Source organism: Misgurnus anguillicaudatus, chromosome 22 (genome assembly GCF_027580225.2).
Source record: "Misgurnus anguillicaudatus chromosome 22, ASM2758022v2, whole genome shotgun sequence".
Classification (NCBI taxonomy): Eukaryota; Metazoa; Chordata; class Actinopteri; order Cypriniformes; family Cobitidae; genus Misgurnus; species Misgurnus anguillicaudatus.
The window spans coordinates 43,403,566-43,429,323 of record NC_073358.2 but is presented as its reverse complement, the minus strand read 5'-3'; the positions used below and the strand labels follow the sequence as shown (position 1 = coordinate 43,429,323).

The following is a 25,758-nucleotide window of genomic DNA, read 5'->3' as shown; positions in this document are numbered from 1 at the left end:
ACAACAATCAATTCAACAAAGCATGAGCCAATGAAACAAACAGGAGAAACAGTCAGTCTTTTGTCATGAAACATCAAAAAACAACAAACATGTCTAACGATTCAACCGTGGGTATACGCAATAAACTAAACATTCGTCTGACGGCTGTGTGCACACTTCAAGTTAGCCTCTAATTAGCAGATTCATTACATTTCTCTTCCCCATCACACAGCTCACTTGAACATGTCAACATCCAATTAGGAGATGCCTTTCATAGCCATTGTGTGTGTTCCAGTTTCCCGTTTCATGTTTTGAAAGCCTAACGTTGATAAGCAAAGCCAAACATCTTTAAAGTTACACATTTCAGCCTGTAAATGTTGGATACAGTTACATCATTGTGCAACTCCTAAAAAATCCTTTGGCAGCTGACTGGGCTCGCAGTATATTTTTGGTTTGTCTCCCTACACCAGGGGTTTTCTAACCCTGTCTTGGTGAGCTACCATCCTGCAGATTTTCGCTCCAAACCCAGGCAAACACAGCTGAAGCAGCTAATCAAGGTGTTTAGGGTTGATTGATGATTACAGACAGGTGTGTTGGAGCAGGGTTGGAACTGAGGTCTGCAGGACGGAAGCTCACCAGGACCAATTTTGGAGACACCTGCCCTACACTGTATACCCAAATGTTGTTTTTACTTTAACAACCAACTAAACATCACTTAATATTTTATTCTGGACCAACACTTAAAAAATCTTAGTTCACTTCACCTTTTTCCCCCACCAGTGTTTTTTTATTTTTAATTTTTTTAAGTTGCCAGCCAGCGCCAGCATTTTTTATGATTTTCACAAAAGTATAATGCCTTCCAGAAAATTTTCTTCTTTAAATATATAAACATACAATCAGTGATCGGAGTAACGCGTTACAAAGTAATTCCACTACTTTTATCAGTAACGAGTATGTAACGAAGTATTTTTTTAAATCAAGTAACGCAATTACAATTACTGAAATTTAAATGAGCTCGTTACTCACGTTACTCTATTTTGTAAAAAAATAACACTTACAGACAAGACATTTCTGATTTAACGTTGCATGACTGTGGTGGGCGGCGCAATGAATCATTAAACTTCATCATGGCTGACATAGAATGAACATGAAAAATCTAAAAGGGACAACATACCTTTGTTTAAAAATTGTGCGCAAGTCATAATCCATCCGGTCTCATGTTTGTAAATTATCTTTGCCAAGGAATCGCAGTATGACATTAACTTGCATTTGTAGTCCACAAAAGCAATAAATCTGAGAAATGTTAATATATATCTTAGATGTTTGCATCGGCCTTCATGGAAGAAAACGATCCGCGATTGTTGTTTCCAGAAAAATATTCACACTGTGCTGTACAACTGTTAAAACGTGTTGAAACTCCATAGTATGAGAGTTAGTTTCAGTTTCACTCGCTCTGTATCCGACAAAACAATCCACTCGCTCTGTGTCCGTCGGACAAAACTATCCACGTACTCTGTTTTCTGATTAAATATCTTCCTTTAATCCTGTGTATCATTTAAATCCAACAGAAAACAAACAATATATGACCAAAGAGCGCACTACCACCGCAACCTTCACAAGCTGTGTCCCAATTCCATGGCCGCGCCCTGCTAAGCATGCGGCCTAAAAAGGTGAGCACTCGGTCTTTCAAGGTGGAAGTCTCAGAAGTTCGCAAAGAGAACTGAAATGAGACGGTCTAACCTTCGGAGGACCCATAATTTGCGTCAGCTTCTGCACGTGCACACCACGCCTGCCAGCAGGACACATCAGAGACGTTTCTGGCTTATTAAAATAAATATGGAATCAGAAAAATTATAATTTATTTTAGAAAATGTTGACACAATTGTCTCCAAATTCTTAAAGAGACAATACACAATTTTAACACACTATATATTTTCAATGTAAACATACAGAATATTTGTCCAAATGATCTAAATGATATACATAAATATACTAAGCTTACATATTAAGATAATTTCTAACAAAAATATTCAACAGCTGAATCTAAAGCAAAATAGGTTCCTTCAGTATGTGATATATTAGAGTCTTACGTATAAAATAACCCATCCATATCATGTTATTGTTTGACTGTTCAGTCCTGTTCATATATACATTTAAAAAGCAGACATAAAAGTAACTTAAAAGTTACTTTCCCTAGTAACTAATTACTTTTGATATACAGTAACTGGCAGAGTAACTCAATTACTTTTAAAAGAAGTAACTAGTAACTGTAACTAATTACTAATTTTCAGCAACTTGCCCAACACTGCATACAATATGTAAGGGATAATGTAGAGGCAGCCGGTAGTTATTGGAAAATAAGCCCCGACAGTGTGATCAGGACCCGACGCGAAGCGAAAACTACCGGCTGCCTCTACATTATCATTATCCCGCTTATTACACGGCTACTTGCCACATAAGAAAAAAAACTGGACATGAATATGAATTTGAAACATTTTATTGGCATATTTGTTTTAAATTAACAATTTTATCCTTCCGCGAAACTGTGCACAGATGCATAAAATGATCGTAATACCTTATTAAGATCCTCTGCTTCATACTTGTCTGTCTCCATTTTTTTCTCTTTTAGCCAGTCTTTGAGAAGTTTTAATGCCCATTCTGTTTTTTGTGTGTTGGCTTCGTAGCTATCATGCTCTATTTTGTCAAGTTCAGTCTCAGTAAGCTCTCTGTGTCTTGTCGTTGTTCGTTCTTCTATCCACTGTTTAAATGTTTTGTTTTTTCCATACATGTTAAAATTAATGTCAAAATTTTCCATTCTTAATTGTGGTTGTCCAGTGTTTGTCACAAGATGGCGCCAAACAGTAATCTTTATTGGTCTTTATTGGCGCGGAGCGATTTTAATCGTACAAGTAGTACCGGCTATGCGTTATTACTTTGGAGCGGATATTATTTGAAAAGAACGAACCTGCAAATGTCTCAACTGACCAATCAGAATCAAGCATTCCAGAGAGCCGTGTAATAAGCATTGTTATATTTATATGTATTCATATACCTTAAAAACCAGAGGAACTCAAAGAAATTCAATAAAAAAATTCAAATGATTACGTTATTGCATCTGAAAAACCCCAAACGGTGCCTGGAGAATCTTTTTGCAGTGTTAGAGAGGCTGATGCTGCTAAAATCATTTGAAAGTTTAACAGAGGACACAGCAGGGAGACACTCAGCATCAATATTTCACACATTGTGTTTTATCTTTTTAACAAGTGGGGACCCTTGACAAACACACACACACACACAGTAGAATCAAGAAATGCCAATGCTATTCTCTCTCTCTCTCTCTCTCTCTCTCTCTCTCTCTCTCTCTCTCTCTCTCTCTCTTTAAGCGTATAGCCTTGCTGATTAAATGTGAATTACTTCTATATCCAAACATTTAAAAGATAATTAACCTCTAAAACCCCATCCAAAAACATTCTCTGCTCAATTTTCTGTTATTTGCTATTCTTGCTAGTTTCCAATTGATAAGCTGCGAGGGGTAAATTGGTGAAGGCACTTAGTGGCGATTTACTGCAAACCCATTAAACACGCGATGAGTGTTAGGAGAGCGGATGCTTGGGTCCCTGCCGAGCACCACGCCTCAAACGCATTCCACTTTAAATGCTTTTATGTACCTTTCATTTGTTCCAGCGGTCCCACAGGCCCGGCGATAGTCAGAGAACAATAAGTGAACTTAAAAGGAAATTAAGAGAGAGGAAACACATAACATTAACATTAGCAGAAGACATAGCAGCCGGGGTTTGGGTTACGATAGCTTTCTTCATGACCTACTTTTGTTGTCCTGCCTTATCAACCAAAACATTGAAGAACTATGCCCTAGCTGTACGGATTTGTGTGGGGGATACAAATACAGACGGGTACAAAATCTAGCGAATCATTTTCTCAGAGTTTCTCTCTTACGGACACGCACACAATTCCATTTCACCGAGGCAAATTGCTGTGCAATGGTACTGCTTTGAAGGAGAATGTTCGGAAAGCTCGAGAGGAAAAGGTGGGAGAGCAATGGAAGGGAAATGGAGGGAGAGAGAGAGAAAGAACAAGAAGCACATTAGACGGCTCCTGGCAGGTCTTGGCAGATCTGCTGAGAGACTGATAGATCAGATGTAATTGACAATTAGCTTCACGACACTTGAATTACAGGCCCTCTAATGGGGTCAGAGACACAGGAAAACTTCCTCTAAAACTCTGTTTTAGTGGTGTGTGTGAAGTAGAGGTCTTTACGGGTCCACTAAGATCCGAAAGCCGGAGAACCGAGCGGGTTAGGGTCTAAAAGTTTCACGTGCGCCCTGGATACGAGTCGAGTATTATATTACCGGCATCGGGTCTCGGGTAATTTAAAATGAGTGTTTTTGCCGAATGGACCCAAACTCTCGCTTGTGTTCATCAGTGTCCTTTTCAAACGTCTCCTCTGTTTGCCAAGAGCGCTTGCGACATTGTGTGGCTGGCGGTAGGTTAATTTTTTATTGAGACACATCAATCAATTTAAAATGTACATTTTACCGGTTACCTTGGTGTCGTCGTCGACAAAGTAAAACAAATAAAGTAGCAGGCCACATTGGTTGCAAGGCCACCAGGGTTTCTTTGTGTCTGACTGGTGCGTGCGGGGCTGCAGACTGCACACAAATCAGTGCCGTTTACATTCAGGTCCAGTCAGGTTAAAAAAAATGCCACTGGGTCGGACTCGGGTCTAATTTTCATAGGTTTGTCTCGGGTCGGGTCTTTCTTTAAAAAAATATATTTATGCATGTCAGGTTCGGGTAAAAAGTGATTTGGGTAATTTCGGATCGGATGCATTTCTTTGGACTCGAGAAGACCTCTAATGTGAAGCCATGTGACACACCTGTGGCATGTAGTGAGTCAGCATGCATGTTTGCTCTCCCTTTCACCGACACTCACAGCATGTGCTCTTATCTCTACTGTTTGACTTTTGGCTCAATGACTGCTTTTTGAAAAATTGCCCTGTGAATGCTTATGAAACATATAAACATGTGTCTTTATTTATCTAGTTGGGTGATTCTAACAAAATCCAGATTTAGAAGGTGTCCATCCTCAGTCCAAGCCCTTGAAGCCAATTTTTTTTTTGCACATATAAGATTAAGGTCTGAACTTACTATAACCATTATTTTTGGAGAATTTAATAAATATTTCCCTTAGAATTATAAAATATTATCATACTAAACTAAAAAGTTGTCTAGGTACTATGACAAACAAATTTTCAACTTTTATCTGCAGATAAAAAATAAGAACTGCTTACCTGGTAGCCATCTTGAGTGTCACAGTCAATTATGTCCCTCCCAACTATTTTTATTTTTTTTGTGTGTGAAAATGTTAGTTCCTTGAGGGCTTAAACAATGATTGAAAATTGTTGCAAAGGATGAGAAAATTGGTCTTCTTGGACACTTTTATATTCCTTATTATTGTCCCTGCATTTCCCAATGATCACCAAATACCACATGTTTCTTTACTGTAAATGTTTATAGTATAACATGCACTGAAGCTTTTTATTTTTTAGATTTTTTAATTATAAATATTTTCCATGTCAAAGAACCCAAATCCAGTCATGGACACGTTGCGGTCATGAACGTTTTCCCCCTTAAATGTGGCAAAAACAACAAAATCGGTTTTGTATGATGACATTTGAAATCATGTGCAAAATAGAACATGAATGTTTATAACTGTATTCTTCTTATTCTGATAGCATTTACTTTTTAATCAAAATGTTTCATGACACCTCATAAGTCTAATTTCGTGAGAATCACCCACTTGTGCTACCTGATCCTGTCTGCTGGACGGTATTTGGTAAAGCTGTAAGTAGTTCATGTTAGACAACCTAATATGCTCAAAGAGCTTTATTTGAATGCCATGTAATGCTTTTTAAGTGACATTTTACATGACTTCACTGTAACTTGCAAAACATTACTTTATAACAAACTTTAATGGGCACTTAATAATGACTATGTCTGTTTCTCTTAAATCATGTAAAAAAAATTACTTCTTGAGATTAAAACGACATCTCCAAATAACAGTTATTATCATTATTGACATTTACATTTATGCATTTGGCAGATGTTTTTATCCAAAGCGACTTGCAGTGCATTTAATTTATATATTTTATCAGTACCGTATTTTTCGGACTACAAGTCACACTTTTTTCATAGTTTGGCAAGTCAGGGGCGACTTATACGTCAAAATTATTTCATATGAACAAAGAGACAACATTACCGTCTACAGTCGTGAGAGTCCGCTCTATGCTGCTTCTTTATTTATGTAATTCAATGAATTCAGTGATGTGGAATGACTTCGGGACCTTTTTGAACTTGATTTGGCTTATCGTGTTAATTTAGCCTATTCAGCCTCCCAGGTATTTTCGATATGCTATTGTGTTCAGTGAATAAATAGTAATATTATGTTAACATGTACGGACACCTATTCAACCTGCTGTTCTGTGTGCCATTGTTTAGTTGAATTACTTGCCGTTCCAGATTAAATGTCTGTTCTTCGGCTTGGATTTTGTGAAATAATTTTCTAAATAAACGCAACGTATAGTCCAGTTTGATTTATATATGTTTTTTTCTCTTTAAAAAGCATTTTTGACTGATGTGACTTATACTCCGGAAAATACGGTACTTTATAACACAAACTTTAATGTGCAATTAATAACGGCTATGATTGTTTCTCTTAAATCATGTAAATTAATGATGACTTCTTGAGATTGAAGGGACATCCCCAAATAACAGTTATTATCATTATTGACATTTACATTTGTGCATTTGGCAGATGTTTTTATCCAAAGCGACTTAAAGTGCATTCAATTTATATATTTTATCAGTACCGTATTTTTCGGACTACAAGTCACACTTTTCATAGTTTGGCAAGTCAGGGGCGACTTATACGTCAAAATTATTTCATATGAACAAAGAGACAACATTACCGTCTACAGTCGTGAGAGTCCGCTCTATGCTGCTTCTTTATTTATGTAATTCAATGAATTCAGTGATGTGGAATGACTTCGGGACCTTTTTGAACTTGATTTGGCTTATCGTGTTAATTTAGCCTATTCAGCCTCCCAGGTATTTTCGATATGCTATTGTGTTCAGTGAATAAATAGTAATATTATGTTAACATGTACGGACACCTATTCAACCTGCTGTTCTGTGTGCCATTGTTTAGTTGAATTACTTGCCGTTCCAGATTAAATGTCTGTTCTTCGGCTTGGATTTTGTGAAATAATTTTCTAAATAAACGCAACGTATAGTCCAGTTTGATTTATATATGTTTTTTTCTCTTTAAAAAGCATTTTTGACTGATGTGACTTATACTCCGGAAAATACGGTACTTTATAACACAAACTTTAATGTGCAATTAATAACGGCTATGATTGTTTCTCTTAAATCATGTAAATTAATGATGACTTCTTGAGATTGAAGGGACATCCCCAAATAACAGTTATTATCATTATTGACATTTACATTTGTGCATTTGGCAGATGTTTTTATCCAAAGCGACTTAAAGTGCATTCAATTTATATATTTTATCAGTACCGTATTTTTCGGACTACAAGTCACACTTTTCATAGTTTGGCAAGTCAGGGGCGACTTATACGTCAAAATTATTTCATATGAACAAAGAGACAACATTACCGTCTACAGTCGTGAGAGTCCGCTCTATGCTGCTTCTTTATTTATGTAATTCAATGAATTCAGTGATGTGGAATGACTTCGGGACCTTTTTGAACTTGATTTGGCTTATCGTGTTAATTTAGCCTATTCAGCCTCCCAGGTATTTTCGATATGCTATTGTGTTCAGTGAATAAATAGTAATATTATGTTAACATGTACGGACACCTATTCAACCTGCTGTTCTGTGTGCCATTGTTTAGTTGAATTACTTGCCGTTCCAGATTAAATGTCTGTTCTTCGGTTTGGATTTTGTGAAATAATTCTCTAAATAAACGCAACGTATAGTCCAGTTTGATTTACATATGTTTTTTTCTCTTTAAAAAGCATTTTTGACTGATGTGACTTATACTCCGGAAAATACGGTACTTTATAACACAAACTTTAATGTGCAATTAATAACGGCTATGATTGTTTCTCTTAAATCATGTAAATTAATGATGACTTCTTGAGATTGAAGGGACATCCCCAAATAACAGTTATTATCATTATTGACATTTACATTTGTGCATTTGGCAGATGTTTTTATCCAAAGCGACTTAGGGTGTTTTCACATATAGTTCATTTTAAAAGAACCAAACCCAGTTCACTTAAAGTGAACCAGGAAAGGAACTAGCTGAATGTGTCCTCAGTCCTTTTGGTGTTCACAATATAGTGGACTCAAAAGAGGACCCAGTTCTCTTTTTGGTCCTTTTCCGAACTAAAGTGATCTCAGACCTTTTCTTGTTCACATCACAACTTCAAAAGAACTCAGATCCCAGCTTTCTGTGCAGCAGTTTATTTTGATACAATGTCCAAACAACATGCAAAGCGGACCGGGACCTCATTGATTTCACATATCAAAAAGAAATCGAACCACAAAAGAACCCAAGAGCGAACCGTACTCAGACCACCTCCTGACGTGGTCTGAGTTCGGTTCACTTCTGGGTCCTTTTAAGGGGGTCTGAGATCACTTGGTTTGTTCACATATACACCCTGAACTGATCTGAGAGCGTTTGGAGGGCTCAAACGAACTAGGTGTGAAAACACCCTTAAAGTGCATTCAATTTATATATTTTATCAGTACCGTATTTTTCGGACTACAAGTCACACTTTTCATAGTTTGGCAAGTCAGGGGCGACTTATACGTCAAAATTATTTCATATGAACAAAGAGACAACATTACCGTCTACAGTCGTGAGAGTCCGCTCTATGCTGCTTCTTTATTTATGTAATTCAATGAATTCAGTGATGTGGAATGACTTCGGGACCTTTTTGAACTTGATTTGGCTTATCGTGTTAATTTAGCCTATTCAGCCTCCCAGGTATGTTCGATATGCTATTCAGTGAATAAATAATAATATTATGTTAACATGTATGGACACCTATTCAACCTGCTGTTCTGTGTGCCATTGTTTAGTTGAATTACTTGCCGTTCCAGATTAAATGTCTGTTCTTCGGCTTGGATTTTGTGAAATAATTTTCTAAATAAACGCAACGTATAGTCCAGTTTGATTTATATATGTTTTTTTCTCTTTAAAAAGCATTTTTGACTGATGTGACTTATACTCCGGAAAATACGGTACTTTATAACACAAACTTTAATGTGCAATTAATAACGGCTATGATTGTTTCTCTTAAATCATGTAAATTAATGATGACTTCTTGAGATTGAAGGGACATCCCCAAATAACAGTTATTATCATTATTGACATTTACATTTGTGCATTTGGCAGATGTTTTTATCCAAAGCGACTTAAAGTGCATTCAATTTATATATTTTATCAGTACCGTATTTTTCGGACTACAAGTCACACTTTTCATAGTTTGGCAAGTCAGGGGCGACTTATACGTCAAAATTATTTCATATGAACAAAGAGACAACATTACCGTCTACAGTCGTGAGAGTCCGCTCTATGCTGCTTCTTTATTTATGTAATTCAATGAATTCAGTGATGTGGAATGACTTCGGGACCTTTTTGAACTTGATTTGGCTTATCGTGTTAATTTAGCCTATTCAGCCTCCCAGGTATTTTCGATATGCTATTGTGTTCAGTGAATAAATAGTAATATTATGTTAACATGTACGGACACCTATTCAACCTGCTGTTCTGTGTGCCATTGTTTAGTTGAATTACTTGCCGTTCCAGATTAAATGTCTGTTCTTCGGTTTGGATTTTGTGAAATAATTTTCTAAATAAACGCAACGTATAGTCCAGTTTGATTTATATATGTTTTTTTCTCTTTAAAAAGCATTTTTGACTGATGTGACTTATACTCCGGAAAATACGGTACTTTATAACACAAACTTTAATGTGCAATTAATAACGGCTATGATTGTTTCTCTTAATTCATGTAAATGAATGATGACTTCTTGAGATTGAAGGGACATCCCCAAAAAACAGTTATTATCATTATTGACATTTACGTTTATGCATTTGGCAGATGCTTTTATCCAAAGCGACTTAAAGTGCATTCAATTTATAAATTTTATCAGTATATGTGTGTTTTCTAGGATTGAATGTATGTACATGACCTTTGCTTTGCAATTGCAATGCTCTACCAATTTAATGCTCACCTCTCAATATTACATTTACATTTATGCATTTGTCAGACACTTTCTACTCCCATGACATTTTATGCTGCTAAAGTAATGCTTTACCACTGAGCTATACAGGATTATTATCTTAAATAAAGGGTTAACCAGTTGTGAACGATACAAGTCTGCATTCCCGATAATCTTGTGCTACATTTCTGACATGCTGAAATGTTGAAAGCAGCTTCATTTTCCAGCTTTTTTCCATGTTACATCAGCAAAGTCTTGATTATTACGCCAAAATGACAGTATAAATCCTAGCCATATCGGTCTAGAAAATCGCAACTTTAAATTTTCCGTCGGTCTTAGTACACAATGTAACTAAAAAAGAGTCAAGTTTTAAATAGGAAAAATATTAAAACTCTTTGATCATTTTTTAGCTAAAGAGCTAAAAGTGGTAGCCCCAGACCCGGAGATCGGATTAATGGATTCCAAAACTGTAAAACTCAAATGTTTAACTTTAGGGGAGCTGGAAAATGCGCGAGTGTCGATTTTAATCTTTCCCTTCCAGAAAAAACGCTCCCTATTTCGTAACTTGACTACTTTATTTTCTCTACATCTTAACCATAGACTTCTTGAAGGATTTATTTTATTTTGTATTTACATTGTTGATTCTATTTACGGGGTAAAACTGCGCATGAAATGGGAGTGATAAATCTAAGTTGGCAGGGCAACAATGAGTAGAACAGTGATCAAAGCCTCTCGGCGGACACGTGTCTCCGTTAGGCCTGTTTGGAGCTGGGGTCCCCGGAGCCACCGGCTTCCAGGCCCTTAGAATACAATGCTCTGTCTTATTCAAAAACACAAAGAGTCGTACTATTAACTGCTCCGGAAAAATGCAAAACACCGCCATTTACGCTCTCGTTTTAAGATTTTTTTCCCAATGCCACCGTTTCTTCCACTATTTCTTTGACCTGTGGGAAACATCCATTCATCATACTGTATTATTAAAACTAGGCATGGCAGGTCCATGTACCGCCTGTGATAAATATAGACAAGATTGCTCTCTCTCCCCCGACTCTCTCTCTCTCCTTCTTCCGTTTCTCTTCTCAACTTTCCTCCACATTCACACAGTGAGCTAATGAGGAAGAAGAACAAGGAAGATAGACACCAAGATGTTGTGTGTGAAAGAGAGAGAGGCTTATATAAGGTGGCATATGAAGGTACAGCTGAGAAATGGTAAAGGTAATGGTCCAAATGAAATGCTATGGGCAGGAAATCCTTTTTTTAATTGCATTAAGATGAATGTCTAGTAGAGCATAAGGAGGGTAACAATGAAATAAAAATTCAGAGGCTGCGATTGGCTGACTATCAGATCGTGTTCACCTAACTGATTAGGTTTAAAAATAAATCTCACTGTAAATGTTTCTAGACTTTGCTAGTTTTAATAAATAGGTTAGTGTGTTAGTTGTATGGTATGTAAATGCAGTTTTATTTAGGAATGCACTGAAATGAAAATTCTTGGCCGAAAACCGTAAAAGAGGAAACCAAGGCCGAAAACCAAAAAAACCAAAACACCAAAATAAATTATTATGGCAATTATTAGTGCCATTGCACTTATGGCTATGACTGTGTACTAACTTTACTAGGGGTGTGACAGATCACAAAACTCGGATCACATAACAGTTTTTGAGGCACGGATCGGATTATTTTAGGGATCAGCAAAAAAAGGGGTGTGAAAAATCTAATAACAAATAAAGAAATTGCAAACATTTATAAAAAAAGAACAAAGTTGCACATTTAGTAAGGTCTGAAATTAGCATTAGGTACAGAATTTAAATTAAATGAATCATAACACTGTCTTTATTGTATACATTAAATATAATTATTATTTTTTAAGAGCTACAGAAGTGATTTTCTCTTTGTCTTGGGTTGTTTGATTAACATTAATGAACAGACTTAAGTAGGTTAATTGAGGTTACTGTCTCTTTAAGACCAAATAAGCACAGACTGGTTTCTGACTGTAATCTATACATACACTTTAGACATAAACAAAGATTTTCATTAGAAAAAGAATATTGTGGAGATAATTTTGTTTGTATGTGCCCTAGGGATGTAACGATTAATCGTGTGTCCCCTTAAAATGTCGTTAAACATTAAAAATATTCTTTATTATCATGAAAATACCTGAAACAATTTGAAGAACAGCGATATAAATATTCCTGTAGACATTTCCTGGAATAGCGTTTGCAATGCTGCTACTTCTGTGGCACAAAGAGTGTTTCTGCACGAGAGCGCCCCCTGGCTTTTGGATGTACCGGGATTTTACCGTAATTCATTAAAATTCATTCATTGAGAAAACGCACATTTGCACGGTTAATCGTTGCACCCCTAATGTGCCCTGTCAATATCAGAAAGATTTTATGTTCGCTTGCTTTTTGAAACGCGTCTCTCCGTGTACTACTGAGTGCACTTAAACGTGTGCGCACTCAGAGACGGAGGGTGAATTCCAAACGACGCAGCATATACAGTCGCTCCACATGAAAAGGCTACGTTGCTTTTCTTTGCTTTATTCGCCAAATGTATGTTAATGGATTACAGTATGAGATACAGTAGCGCAACTCTTTCTAAAGTTTACACATCAAGAGTTCTAATCTTTAAAGGGCATAGTGATGATCACGTCTGGACCAGACACATTAAACCGCATGTGCGTCTGTGCGTACAGAATGTTGCTCACTTTAGCGCCTTTTGTGGTTAAATACGTCCACACCGCAGACATGTTGCTTCAGACAAGCATGTGCAGGTTGCGGTTTCTGTTTGCGTCATCAAAACATTTTTGCCGTATTGTTTCAGTGATAAAAGTTTTTCGGACGAAAATTTTCGGTGGCCTAGTTGTTTTTTACTTTTAATATTAAACTTCAAGATAAAATGGAACACAAAATGTAAAACAAACCACACAAATTTAAAAAAGTATGAAGAGACTTTGCCATTTCATTTTTTGAAATCCACTGCATGCCACTGCTATGCCTCCACTGTTTCCCTAATTCCTCATGAAACACATCAATCTCCCTCTCTTTTCCCCCTCTCTTTTTTTTGAACGCTGTAATTGTCTTCACATCTTCCCATACATCTACACTGTAACCCATTTATCATTCACACAACATGAAACAGTAATCGAAATACACCACAATACTGCATAAGCAATTCACTTGTGAATCTCTTTTTTCCATCTCTCCATAGCGACGGCTCACTGCTGTGCAAATCGGTAATTTCAAACACGGCCGCTATCAAGCATCTGTCTTTCCGTCAATTTTTTTCTCGCTATCTTCATCCTAACGTAAACAAACAGGGGCAGACCTCCTTTAAAAAGCCCCGCCCCTCTCCTAGATGCACGGCCCTCGGGGTATTTCAGCAACTCATTGGAATCTTCAAACAACAAAGATAAACAAGTGTTCCAATTAAGAATTAATTACCATTCAGGCACTCAAGCGCTCCCGAACACTCCGCCGGGAACGACTCTAAAAGCGAGACAATGCAGACACGGAGAGAAAGGAAGCGGAAAGAGGGGTCAACAGCGAGATGGGAAATAGAGCACAAATCCAGAAAAGGTGAAAAAGAAGGTAAAAGGTATGAGAGCAATGGAAAAAGCTAAGGCAATGGCCTGGAGGTATTACAGTGCTAGGCTTAAAACACTCTAACAAGCCCAAAGCAGAATTACAGCAGATGCAAGGAAACAGCCGAACTGATCCAATTTATAAAAGCCTTTCAACACCAAAGAGATGAGACAGGGGAAACAGGCTTCTGCGGTAAACACTCATTTTGGGTGAAAAAGTGTCTACACAGCAAGGCAAATTACTGCTAATAGGTCATATCTCTACTGGAACTCACTAGTACCCTGAGCACAAACATATCCTGTTAAGAGTCCTGTTATTGTGGGCCAAGTATATATAGGATAGATTTGAGGACATTTTAATAACAGCTAATGGACTTAATCTTCGACCAAACTATCCTTTATAGTTTTTCCTCTTACTTTTAATCTTTCATTAATGGTAGGACTGTCACTAGAGTAAGTGCAGCTTTTGTGGATTTTTCTTTAATCATCAGTATTGGGCCATTTCCACAAGAAGTCTAGGACAGGACTCCGGCGTGGGCCACCTTTCATCTTCTGACCTTTTCTGACTTGAAGTCTCTTGTGTTATGTGTCTACGTCTTTCTTCTCTGACAGGTACTCTGGGACTCTAACAAGCTGTAACTTTAAGAGGTTTGGACTGAATGTCACTGTGGATGAGTGCTAAGTAGAAATATGGAGACAGACTTCGACAGAACAGCAGATGAAAAGAAAGTAAGAATGAAAGAAAGAGAGAAACATGGAAAACAGAAAGAAAGGACAGGAAAAATAAAGGAAAAATTGTGAGAGGAAGAAAGAAAAAAGAAAGAAAAGAAAACAGGAAGAATAGACAGAAGGAAAGATTGGGTGAGAAGAAGGAGGGAGCAAGGAACAAAAAAGGCAGGAAAGAAAGAAAGAAAGAAAGTTAATGAAAGGATAGGAAAAAAGAAAATCACAACTTAAAATTTTCCGTCGGTCTCAGTACACAATGTAACTACAGAAGAGTCAAGTTTTAAATAGGAAAAATATTGAAACTCTTTGGTCATTTTTGAGCTAAAGGGCTAAAAGTGATAGCATCAGACCCAGAGATCAGCTGAATGGACTCCAAAACGGCAAAACTCAACTGTTCAACTCTAGGGAAGCTGGAAAATGAGCGTATTTTTAAAAAAGTGGAGTGTCCCTTTTAATCTTTCACTTCCTAAAAAAACTGCTCCCTATTTCGTAATTTGACCACTTTATTTTCTCTACATCTTAGCCATAGACTTCTTGAAGGGGTGGAAAGAAGAAAAGAATGGGTGAGAAGAAAGGGGGAGCAAGGAACAAAGAAGGGGGGAGCAAGGAACAAAAAAGGCAGGAAGGAGGGAAAGAAAGAAAGAAAGAAAGAAGGAAAGAAAGAAAGTTAATGAAAGGATAGGAAAAAAGAAAGAAACAATGGTGAGACGGAGGGGAAGGAAGAAAGGAAAAAACAAAAGAAGTGAAGCAGGAAGTAGGGAAAGGCAGGATGAAAAGATGACTGGAAGGATGAGAGGAAGAAAGAAAGAAGGAAAGAAAGAAAGAAAAGAGAGGAGAAGGGAAAAAAGAAAAAGAGAGGAGAGGGGAACAAAAACAGGAAAAAATGAGAGAAGAAAAGGAAGGGCAAGTAGAAGGGGGAGGAAGAAACAAAAAAGAAGAAAAAAGAAGAAATTAAATAAATAAAGAAAGAAAGAAAGAAAGAAAGATGAAGAAAGGATAGGAAAAGGGAAGGAACAAGTGGTGAGATGGAGGGGAAGGAAAACAGGAAAGGAGAAGTAAAGCAGGAAGTAATAAAAGGACAGACGGAAAGATGACTGGAAGAAAGATAGAGAGACAGAAAGAAAGAAAGTTAAAGAAAGAAAAAAATGGTGAGACGGAGGGGAAGGAAGAAAGGAAAAAAGAAAAGAAGTGAAGCAGGTAATAGGATAATGCAGAATGGAAAGATGACTGGAAGGATAAGAGGAAGAAAGAAAGAAAGAAAGAAAGAAAGAAAGAAAGAAAGAAAGAAAGAAAGAAAGAAAGAAAGAAAGAAAGAAAGAAAGAAAGAAAGAAAGAAAGAAAGAAAGAAAGAAAGAAAGAAAGAAAGAAAGGAAAAAGTTAAAGAAAGGATAGGAAAAATGAAGGAAAAATGGTGAGATGGAGGGGAAGGAAGAAGGGAAAAAATAAGTAAAGCAGGAAGTAGGAAAAGGTCAGACGGAAAGATGACTGAAAGAAAAAAGAAAGAAAGAAAAAAAGAAAGGATAGAAAGATAAGGAAGAAAGGATAGAAATAAGGAAGGAGAACAGGGGGGAAAGGATGGAAGGAAGGAAGGATAGAAAGAAAGAAAAAAATAAAGAAAGAAAGATAAGGAAGAAAGGATAGAAATAAGGAAGGAGAACAGGGGGAAAAGGATGGAAGGAAGGAAGGAAGGATAGAAAGAAAGAAAAAAAGAAAGAAAGAAAGAAAGAAAGAAAGAAAGAAAGAAAGAAAGAAAGAAAGGAGATAGGGAAGGGAAAAAGCAAGGAAAGAAAGAAAGAAAGAAAGAAAGAAAGAAAGAAAGAAAGAAAGAAAGAAAGAAAGAAAGAAAGCAATGAATGAAGAAAGGAGGGAGGGAGGCAATGGAGGAAGGAAAGAAGGAAGGAGGGAAGGAAGGAAAGAAGGAAAAAAGAAAGAGAGAAAGAAAGAAGAAAAGAAAGAAAGAAAAAGAGAGGAGAAGGGAACAAAACAGGAAGAATGGACATAAGAAAAGGAAGGATGGAAGGATGGAAGGAAGGATAGAAAGAAAGAAAGAATGCAATGAAGGAAGAAAGGAGGGAGGGAGGCAAGGGAGGAAGGAAAGAGGGAAGGAAGGAAGGAATGAAGGAAGGAAGGAAAAAAGAAAGAGAGAAAGAAAGGAGAAAAGAAAGAAAGAAAAAGAGAGGGAAAGGGAACAAAACAGGAAGAATGGACATAAGAAAAGGAAGGGGGAGAAGGAAGGGGGAGAAGGAGGGGGGAGAAAAAAACAAATAAGAAGAAACGCTGGATGGAGGGAAGGAAAGAAAGAAAGAACGAAATAAAGGTTAGAAAGAAAGAAAGAAAGAAAGAAAGAAAGAAAGAAAGAAAGAAAGAAAGAAAGAAAGAAAGAAATAAAGAAAGAAAGAAAGGTGAAGAACAGGAAGAAAGGTTAGAAATAAAGGAAGAGCAACAGGGGGAAGAATGAAGGAAGGATAGAAAGAAGGGAGGGAGGTAAGAAAGGAAAGAAATAAAGAAATGAAGTAAAGAGGAAGGGAAGGAAGGAAAAAACTAAAGAAAGAAAGAGATCAATGAAGAGAGCAATACTGTGGTCTATAATCATCTTAATATCACAATTTAGTGCTTTTACTCGTGTTTAAATAGCTAATAAATTTGGAGTGACTCTTAAATGATGCTCTGCTTTGGAAAGAGATGGTCCATCTTCCTGACATCAGTCTCTGCATCTCAACAACTCCCCCCCCACACACACACACACACACACTGGAAACTGCTTTTCAGCATTACACGAGGCGTCATGGAGAGAGAGTGCTGATAGGAGCATGCTGGAGTCATGTACCCCAGCAGGGCAGCCCGGTGTGGGGCCGTGAGAGTCATCTCTCCCCCCTGCCGTGGGCACATGTATCATGCTCCAAACAGCAGGGCAAAAACACATGACCTGACCTATCAGAGCGTCAAAACACGTGGGTGATTAAAACAGACAATAGTGTCTGAGCCATGGCCAGGCATGTCGATGTGTAGCACTCATATGGATGACGCAGGTTTAAAGGCTGATGTTTATCCTTCTCCTTCATAAGAAGGAAAATGGTGGAAAAATATGAATAAATCATACTATTAAAGACACAAACAAAAAAGTCCACAAATGTGTGTGACACAAACTCCACAGCAGTTTAAACTTCAGGCCAAACATCCACATAAACACAGTCTCTCTTATCTCTGGTACTGACTGCTCATGCTGTGTTTTAGAAAGTGCAGAGATGCTACTGTCTATTTGCAAAAAGAGCGCACTGTGTTTTTCTGATATGATATGACAGAGTACTGCTGTGATAGTACAAATAACCACAGGAAGCTGCTTGTCTGAAAGACTCAGTTAAGTACCTGCATTGAAAATAGTTGGATATATGTTTTTAAATGGTATGCAAAGAGCCAAGGGTTACTGAAAGCAGTGTCTTACCATCTTCCTATACTTTCTTCCTATACTGTATATGGATATTCATTACCACGGATTTCCACCGACTGCGGAGCGGCTGCAGATCGGCTCCGCTGCATTACGGCTCCGCACTACGCCGTCTGCCAATACCCACTAGTTCCGTATTTGTTGCAGAGCGGCTGCGTGCTGAAGTGAAGTCCCGCAAATTCACGTGATGATCGTGCGATATCTAGTTCTGTCTCCGCCCATTATGACGTTAAATTATGATGTTTTGCTGGACCAGCCCAGATCACAACACGAGATCTCGCGAATTCAGGTATGATCACGCGATATAGTCATGGCTCCGCCCTGTGGAGCTGTCCGGCATCCGTTAAAAATAGAAGATTCGGAACGCAGTCAGTGGAAATACACACATTGACTTGAATGGAAACAAATTGACTTCGCCGCCGTTCCGCAGCAGATCCGCAGCCGGTGGAAATCCGGGGTTAGGGATGCACCAAAATGAAAATTCTTGTCCGAAACCGAAAATGGAAAAAGAGAAAACCAAGGCCGAAAACCGAAACACGAAAGAAATAATTATGCCAATTATTAGTACCATTGCATTTATGGCTATGACTGTGTACTAACTCTACTAGGGGTGTGACGGATCACAAAACTCACGCTTCGGATCACAATACAGTTTTTGAGACACGGATCGGATTATTTTTCGGATCAGCAAAAAAGGGGTGGTAAAAATCTAATAACAAATAAAGAAATTGCAAACTTTTATAAAAAAAAACAAAGTTGCACATTAATTAAGGTCTGAAATTATCTTTAGGTACAGAAATTTAATTAAATGAATAATAACACTGTCTTTATTGTATAAATGAAATATAATTATTATTATTTTTAGAGCTACAGAAGTGATTTTCTCTTTGTCTTGGGTTGTTTGATTAACATTAATGACATAGACTTAAGTAGGTTAATTGAGGTTACTGTCTCTTTAAGAGCAAATAAGCACAGATTGGCTGCTGATTTAAATCTATACATACATAAACAAATGTTTTTATTAGAAAAAAAATACGATGTATATCATTTTGTTTGTATGTGCCCTCTCAATAACAAAAGGATTTAATTTTTGCTTGCTTTTTGAAACGCGTCTCCCCATGCATGCACTACTGAGTGCACTTAAACGTGCGCGCACACACAGACGGAGGGCAAAATCCAAATGGCGCAGCATAAACTGTAACATTTTTCATTGCTTTATTGCAAAATGTATGTTAATGGACTACAGTATGAGACACAGTAGCGCAACTCTCTCTAAAGTTTACAAATCAAGAGTTCTGATCTTTGAAGGGCATAGTGATGATCACGTCTGACGGAAACTGGACTGGACACATTCAACCGTGTCCGCATGTGCGTCTGTGTGTACAGAAAGCTGCTCACTTCTAGTGCCCTTTTGCGATTAAATACGTCCACAACGCAGACATGTTGCTTCAGACAAGCACGTGCAGGTGGCGGTTTCTGTTTACGTCATCACAACATTTCGGTCGTATTGTTTCGGTGATAAAAAGCCCAAAAGAGCATTTTTGGTTTTTCGGTCGGAAATTTTCGGTGGCCGAATATTGGTGCTTCCCTAATATTAATACAAGTAAATGTATACTATATGAAGTTTATTCCACTCATTCATGTTACACAGGATGCTTGGCTTTGATTAAAGCATGAACTGGGGCAAAATGGTGCTAGGATGAGAAAATAAGAGACACGCAAACCAAATGCAGGTAAGCAGCACCAGACTCTGGGTTTATATGTAATTAAAAGAACACACGAGAAAAGGAAAGAAAAAGAAAAAAGAAAAGATGAGAGGAGAACAGAAGAGCCTAGGAGAGAGCTGGATAGGAGTAGAGGAAAAAAGAGAAGAAAAGTGAAAACTTAAATTTGGACCTTGAATTTGTCCACAGTCAATGATGTCGAAAACCAATGCTGTGCATCCAATTGCAAAGTTTCAAGGCAATTTGATATGACTTCCACACATACTGTAAGTTAGATCAGCCTAAATATAGGGCCAACAAAAGCAAACATTTTGGGATGCGTGATGGATCCTCACCTCAGCGAGGGGTACAATACCCTGTATGTCTCTCTGGCTTATATAGACGGTGGTGATCACTTCTGCTGATGCTCCGGTAGAAGGATACTCGATCTGCCAGCGGACAGACTGAGATGACTGCAGGTTGATGAAATTGTCGATTTCAAAGTCCACCCACATGATCTCATAGAAGGAACCATCAGATCTACGAAAGAAAGAAGAAGGACGGATGTTAGGTGAGAGCACGGACGAGTGAGAAACACTCAGAGATCAAGGCAAAATAAGGGCTTTAGATGAGTACAACTACTGCCCTTGTGCCACAAGTCAGACATCATCTTGTGGTTTGATGTGTATGAGTCTTAGATCCCCAGGCAGCATTTTGTGTATAAAGGAAACCGGTTTTAAACGTCTAATGATCTAAAAACTAATTCGAGTTTTAGACAAGAAAAACAAATATTTAGTGACTACAGTGAATAAAAAATGGAAGACTATTTAAAGGAAAACAACACCTTTTTTCAATATTTTACTATGTTCTTACCTCAACTTAGATTAATTAATACATACCTATCTTTTTTCAATGCGTGGACTTAATCTTTGAACAGCGCGTCGTGAATGTGTTAGCATTTAGCCTAGCCCCATTCATTCCTTAGTATCCAAACGCGGATGAATTTAGAAGCCACCAAACACTTCCATGTTTTCCCCATTTAAAGACTGTTACATGAGTAGTTACAATGAGTAAGTATGGTGGCACAAAATAAAATGTGGTGCAAGAGCACTTATTTTGCCTCACTTCGAACATCAGCCAAGGTCGAAGTGCTGCAAACTAAGTGCTCTTCCGCCATACAATATAGTTCTCATATTTTATCTGCCTCGTTTTATGTTGTGCCACCATACTTACTCGTGTAAAATACTCATGTAACAGTCTTTAAATAGGGAACACATGGAAGTGTTTGGTGGCTTCCAAATGTATCCGTGTTTGGATCCTAACTGTGCATTCAGACCGCCACCGGCGAGAGCGTCAATAAAAGCTCTGGCTGCCCTGCCAACGACGCTAAAGAAAAGGCGTAGTGGACGCTCTGACGCACGAATGCATTCTCTGAACTCCTCTCAGGCGGAGGTTTTCGCCTTCCGATTGGTTGCCGCCGAACATTTCCGCCTTCCGATTGGTTGCCGCCGAACCGCGTCATATCTCATTACCATAAAGTTGAGCTGACTTCAACTCTCCTCGACGCTCACGCTGTACATGACGCGCCGCGCCCCTGCTCGCCGGAGCTCGCCGCCGGCTCTCATTGAAAATGAATGACTTCCGGCCACTTTGACGCTCTCGCCGGTGGCGGTCTGAATGCACAGTAAGGAATGAATGGGGCTAGACTAAATGCTAACACATTCACGAGGCGCTGCACAAAGATTAAGTGCATGAGTTGAAAAAAGATAGGCATGTATTAATTTGAGGTAAGAACATAGTAAAATATTGAAAAACGGTGGTGCTTTCTTTTAAATCTAATTATTTAATTAGAACATTCCTTCCACTGCAACTTTAATTTAATTTAATTTATTTACAACCCCCAAATTGTATGCAAAGCATTGCGAGATGATATAGGCAGTGAGTGACACATCCTTCGTATCTTTAAAACTTGTGTGTTTTAATGTTACACATTCTTTGAATTTGGCCCTTAATGCATAATTTTGGATGGAATATGAAACCATAGATTGCTTTACAGTTTCGAAGAGAGTAAATTCCAGCAATGGAAATAGAAAAAACTGTAATAGTGAAATTGAATACAGCAGAAGGAAACATCAATGTGTTTTTCATAAGTCATATCAATAAAAAAATGCAAGTTATGATTATAACAAATTGTGAATAGAACAGTTATTGTTTAGAAATTACAAATTACACTTAAAAAGCCTAGTACATGTTTAAATTTCAGTTGAATGTCTCATGTCTCATACGCATCTCAAGAGATGTTTACAATATGAAAATGTTCCTCACAGTAATCACATCTGCAGAGCAGAGCACAGATGAGGAAATAAAAGCAATAGGAACCCATTAGAAGTTTTTTTTTTTTTTTTGAAAGACATACAGCCCCAACGCAATGCATCTCAATAATGTTAAAGGGATAGTTTACCCAAAAATAAAAATTGTGTCATTATTTACTCACCCTCATGTTTCAATCCTGCATGCGTGTCTTTCTTCTGTTAAACAATACAGATGTTGTTTTATCAATATAGTTAACGCACAGTTGATGGTACCCATTGACTTCCAAAGTAGGAAAACAAATGAGTACCGTCAACTGTGTGCTTACCATTACTGATCAAAATTTCCTTTGTTTTCCACATAACAAAGAAACTCATAAAGGTTTAGAAAAAACACGTAAATAATGTATGATATCATTTTCATTTTGGGTTGAACTATCCCTTTAATGAATAACTTTGAAGGGTTTGTATAAAAGTGCAAAAGTAACTAAAGCTCACTATTAGGCAGCTTGCCCACAGGCGACTGTAATGGGGCATACACACCAAACGTGAGTTCAACGATTTGCGCAAGGAGATTACATACAAGGTCAATGCAAAGACGCAATCAAACGCGTCCTTGCGTGGGGCGATGCAAATGATGCGATATGGCGCATTTGCCGCGAAAACACGTGATATTTGCCTCAAACGCATCTTCGCCCAAGCTGAAAATATTCAACTTGAGCGAAAAATTTGCATGACACAATATTAAATCCCACATGTAATCTAGAACGAGTAACGCAATGCCCCGTGTTTGGTGTGTTCTTGGTTACATTGTATTTTTTATAAATGTAGAAAAATTCAGATACATTTTTTTGGAGTTCGTGAGTCTACACTTTAAAAATCTTTAGTTGTTTTAACCCATTGTTGGGCAAATATAAACAATTTTAAAGTTAATTTATCCCAATTCTTAGGTTCTTCCCTGTTTGACCCCAATCTTTCAAAATAACTGTTTAGCCATTAATAGAGACATATCCAACATTTTATTAGGCTATTATAATGACCCTAAATGGCATGTAAAATGAATCAAACTGGTTTCTTTCTGTTCAAACGGGACATGCAGACAAACACAAGAATGATTTAAAACAGCAAAGACATTTCCCTGATTTCTTCCTCCTCTTTTTCTCTCCAAAGAGCACACATGGTTAGATCCCGACCACATTAAATGTTCTGGCTCCACCTTTGACCTCGCACGACTAGGGGCCAAATAACATACTCCCCCTTCTCCATCTGCACTATGACACCCTGGAAAACGATTTCAATTACGCTCGGCCAATCGGCCGTTTGATGGATGGTACGCCGACTGACCCCTTCCTCCTTCAAAAGAACTCTTCGGGAAGCAGTAAATGAATCAATAAGGCAACAGACAATACTGTATTGCAGAGATGACATATGTCCGCAGGGAGAGGCCAGTCAGAGAATGAGAAATAAATAATGTTACGGAATACGAGAGCACGGGAAAAAGAATCAGTCACAGCTTCCCTTTGTCTCTCATGGAAGCGCAATGTCATTTCTCTTAATAACATAGGCGTTTATCATTATTCACTCAGGCTTTGAGACAGACAGTGATCTTGCCCAAACACTCGGTTACCCTGAACAATGAGCCACAGACACACAAACCACACGCACACACAATTATACATAAAAGCACCGAAGAGGACGTTCAATGCGTTAAGAGGATTAGTTATGTAGAAGCAGATAAAGAGCGGGGAAGACAGGAAAGTTATTTTGCATTCGAGGAAAGTTGTTAAGCATTAGAAATGGCTGGAAAATAAGCAGGGCAATAAGAAAGAGAGCATTAAAAAAAGACTTTTTATTTTGAAGGAATAGTTCACAGTTAACATTGAATTTAGTTTTGATGTTTTTTTTAATTTCTCTAAAACAAAACTAGTTTTTTTCTGCATTAGGTTTATTTGTCTTATTTTTTTAATGTATACACTGCAAAAAAAATTATTTAAGAAAAAAATTCTTAGTATTTTTGTTTTGTTTTCAGTAAAAATATCAACAAAAAAAATTAAATTAAGATGCTTTTCTTAATGAGCAAAACAACCCAAGAAAATAAGTCTAGTTTTTAGAACAAAAATATCAATTTTAAGTGATTTTGTGCATAAAACAAGCAAAAAAAAAAATCTGCCAATAGGGTAAGCACATTTTTCTTGAATGTTTCTTGAATTCAGTGTCTGAGACAAATTCTCACGATTTTTTTGCTAACCACATTTGCAGATTTGTTTGTTTTATGCACCTACACTTAAATTTAGGGCTGGAACGACGCGTCGCCGTAGTCGATTACGTCGAATACGTAATTACGTCGATTTGCCGGAAATGCGTCGATGCGTCGCATTGTTTACGTTTTCAAATGAAGGCGGCTTCAGCTCCGACCGGATAATACAAGTGTAATACCAAACAGCCAGAACGTGATCAAAAGTGTGGGAATACTTTAAGCAGAGACCAAATAAAACACATACTGTGTAAAACTGAAATGGCATACCACAGCAGCGCAACATCTGCGCATGATCATCTTAAAAGAAAACAACCTGGAGCTCTCCGACCTCAAAATGACGCGACGGCAGCGTAAGTATTTGAATTTTTACAGTAAGTTTTTATACAACAATAGAATCAATGCAGGCATATATTGTGCTTAATACAGCTGTGTTTACATCTTAGTTTAATACAAGCTGCGAGACGCCTGACAGACACGACATTGCATCGCGTCTGGGCAGTATGTTGAAACAGTAAATAAAGAGCGGGACATGTTTAACTTTTTATATTAAGAAGTTATAAAATAATAAGTTACTGTTACACTGAGATAGGCATGTGCCCGCGTGCACTGAAAGCCAGCTGGCAGCGCGGAGTTCCCATAGCTTATTTTTTTGCTATGTGCGCAGATATTATAAAAGCTTGTCTCGTTTGGTATTCCTGACATGCGTTTATTTAAAGTAACAGCAGCGTAAACGCCGTTTATAAAATATTAGAAGATCATACTAACTAAATTTGTATTTACCCGAGACTTAAGAAAAGTTAAATGTTAAAGTTGATGCTAAATGAGAATGCAGTAACGTTACTACTGATAGTAATATAATATTAACAGTAATAATATAATGGTTACATTTTATAATAAGGGTTCATGAATCACAATGAACTTATTTTTACTTCAGTCTGAACTAATGCTGAGTAAATGCATGTACTAATCATAAACTAATGAAGAGTCATCATTAAGTACAATATGACATGTTTTTATATTAATAAGGAGTTATTATTCAGTTTGATTTATTTTTATTTTACTTCTTTAATATTAATATATTTTATTTGTTTAAGGTGAATAATGCCCCTTTTGCACTGTTTATGTTAGGCTGAATTAATGTTGGACTTGTTTTTATGTGATTTGTTTTATTTTCCTTGGCACTGGCACTGTTTGTGTATTTGTTTAATTGAGAAAATGCTTCAATAAAATGTTGGCATTAATAGCAGATGTTACATTTATTATTTGTAAAAAAAAATCTTTAGACTATTCGATTAATCGAAAAAATAATCGATAGACTAATCGGTTTAAAAAATAGTCGAAATTTGCAGCTCTACTTAAATTTGACATTTGTTCTAAAAACTAGACTTAATTTCTTGGGTCGTTTTGCTCATCAAGAAAAAGCATCTTAATTTAAGAATGTTTAGATATTTTACTGAAAATAAGACAAAAATACTAAGATT

The 25,758-nt window shown here is 37.3% G+C and overlaps 1 protein-coding gene across 2 annotated transcripts in view; it reads right to left on the bottom strand.

The window, feature by feature from the left end:
• Positions 1-25,758, bottom strand: part of LOC129439794 (transmembrane protein 132C) — a 281,641-nt gene that overhangs the window by 61,351 nt on the left and 194,532 nt on the right. For both annotated transcript variants that reach the window (XM_055198605.2, XM_073861061.1), the window contains one exon: positions 20,068-20,251. In XM_055198605.2, the coding sequence (XP_055054580.2) occupies positions 20,068-20,251 (184 nt within the window). The remainder of the gene's footprint in view (positions 1-20,067; positions 20,252-25,758) is intronic.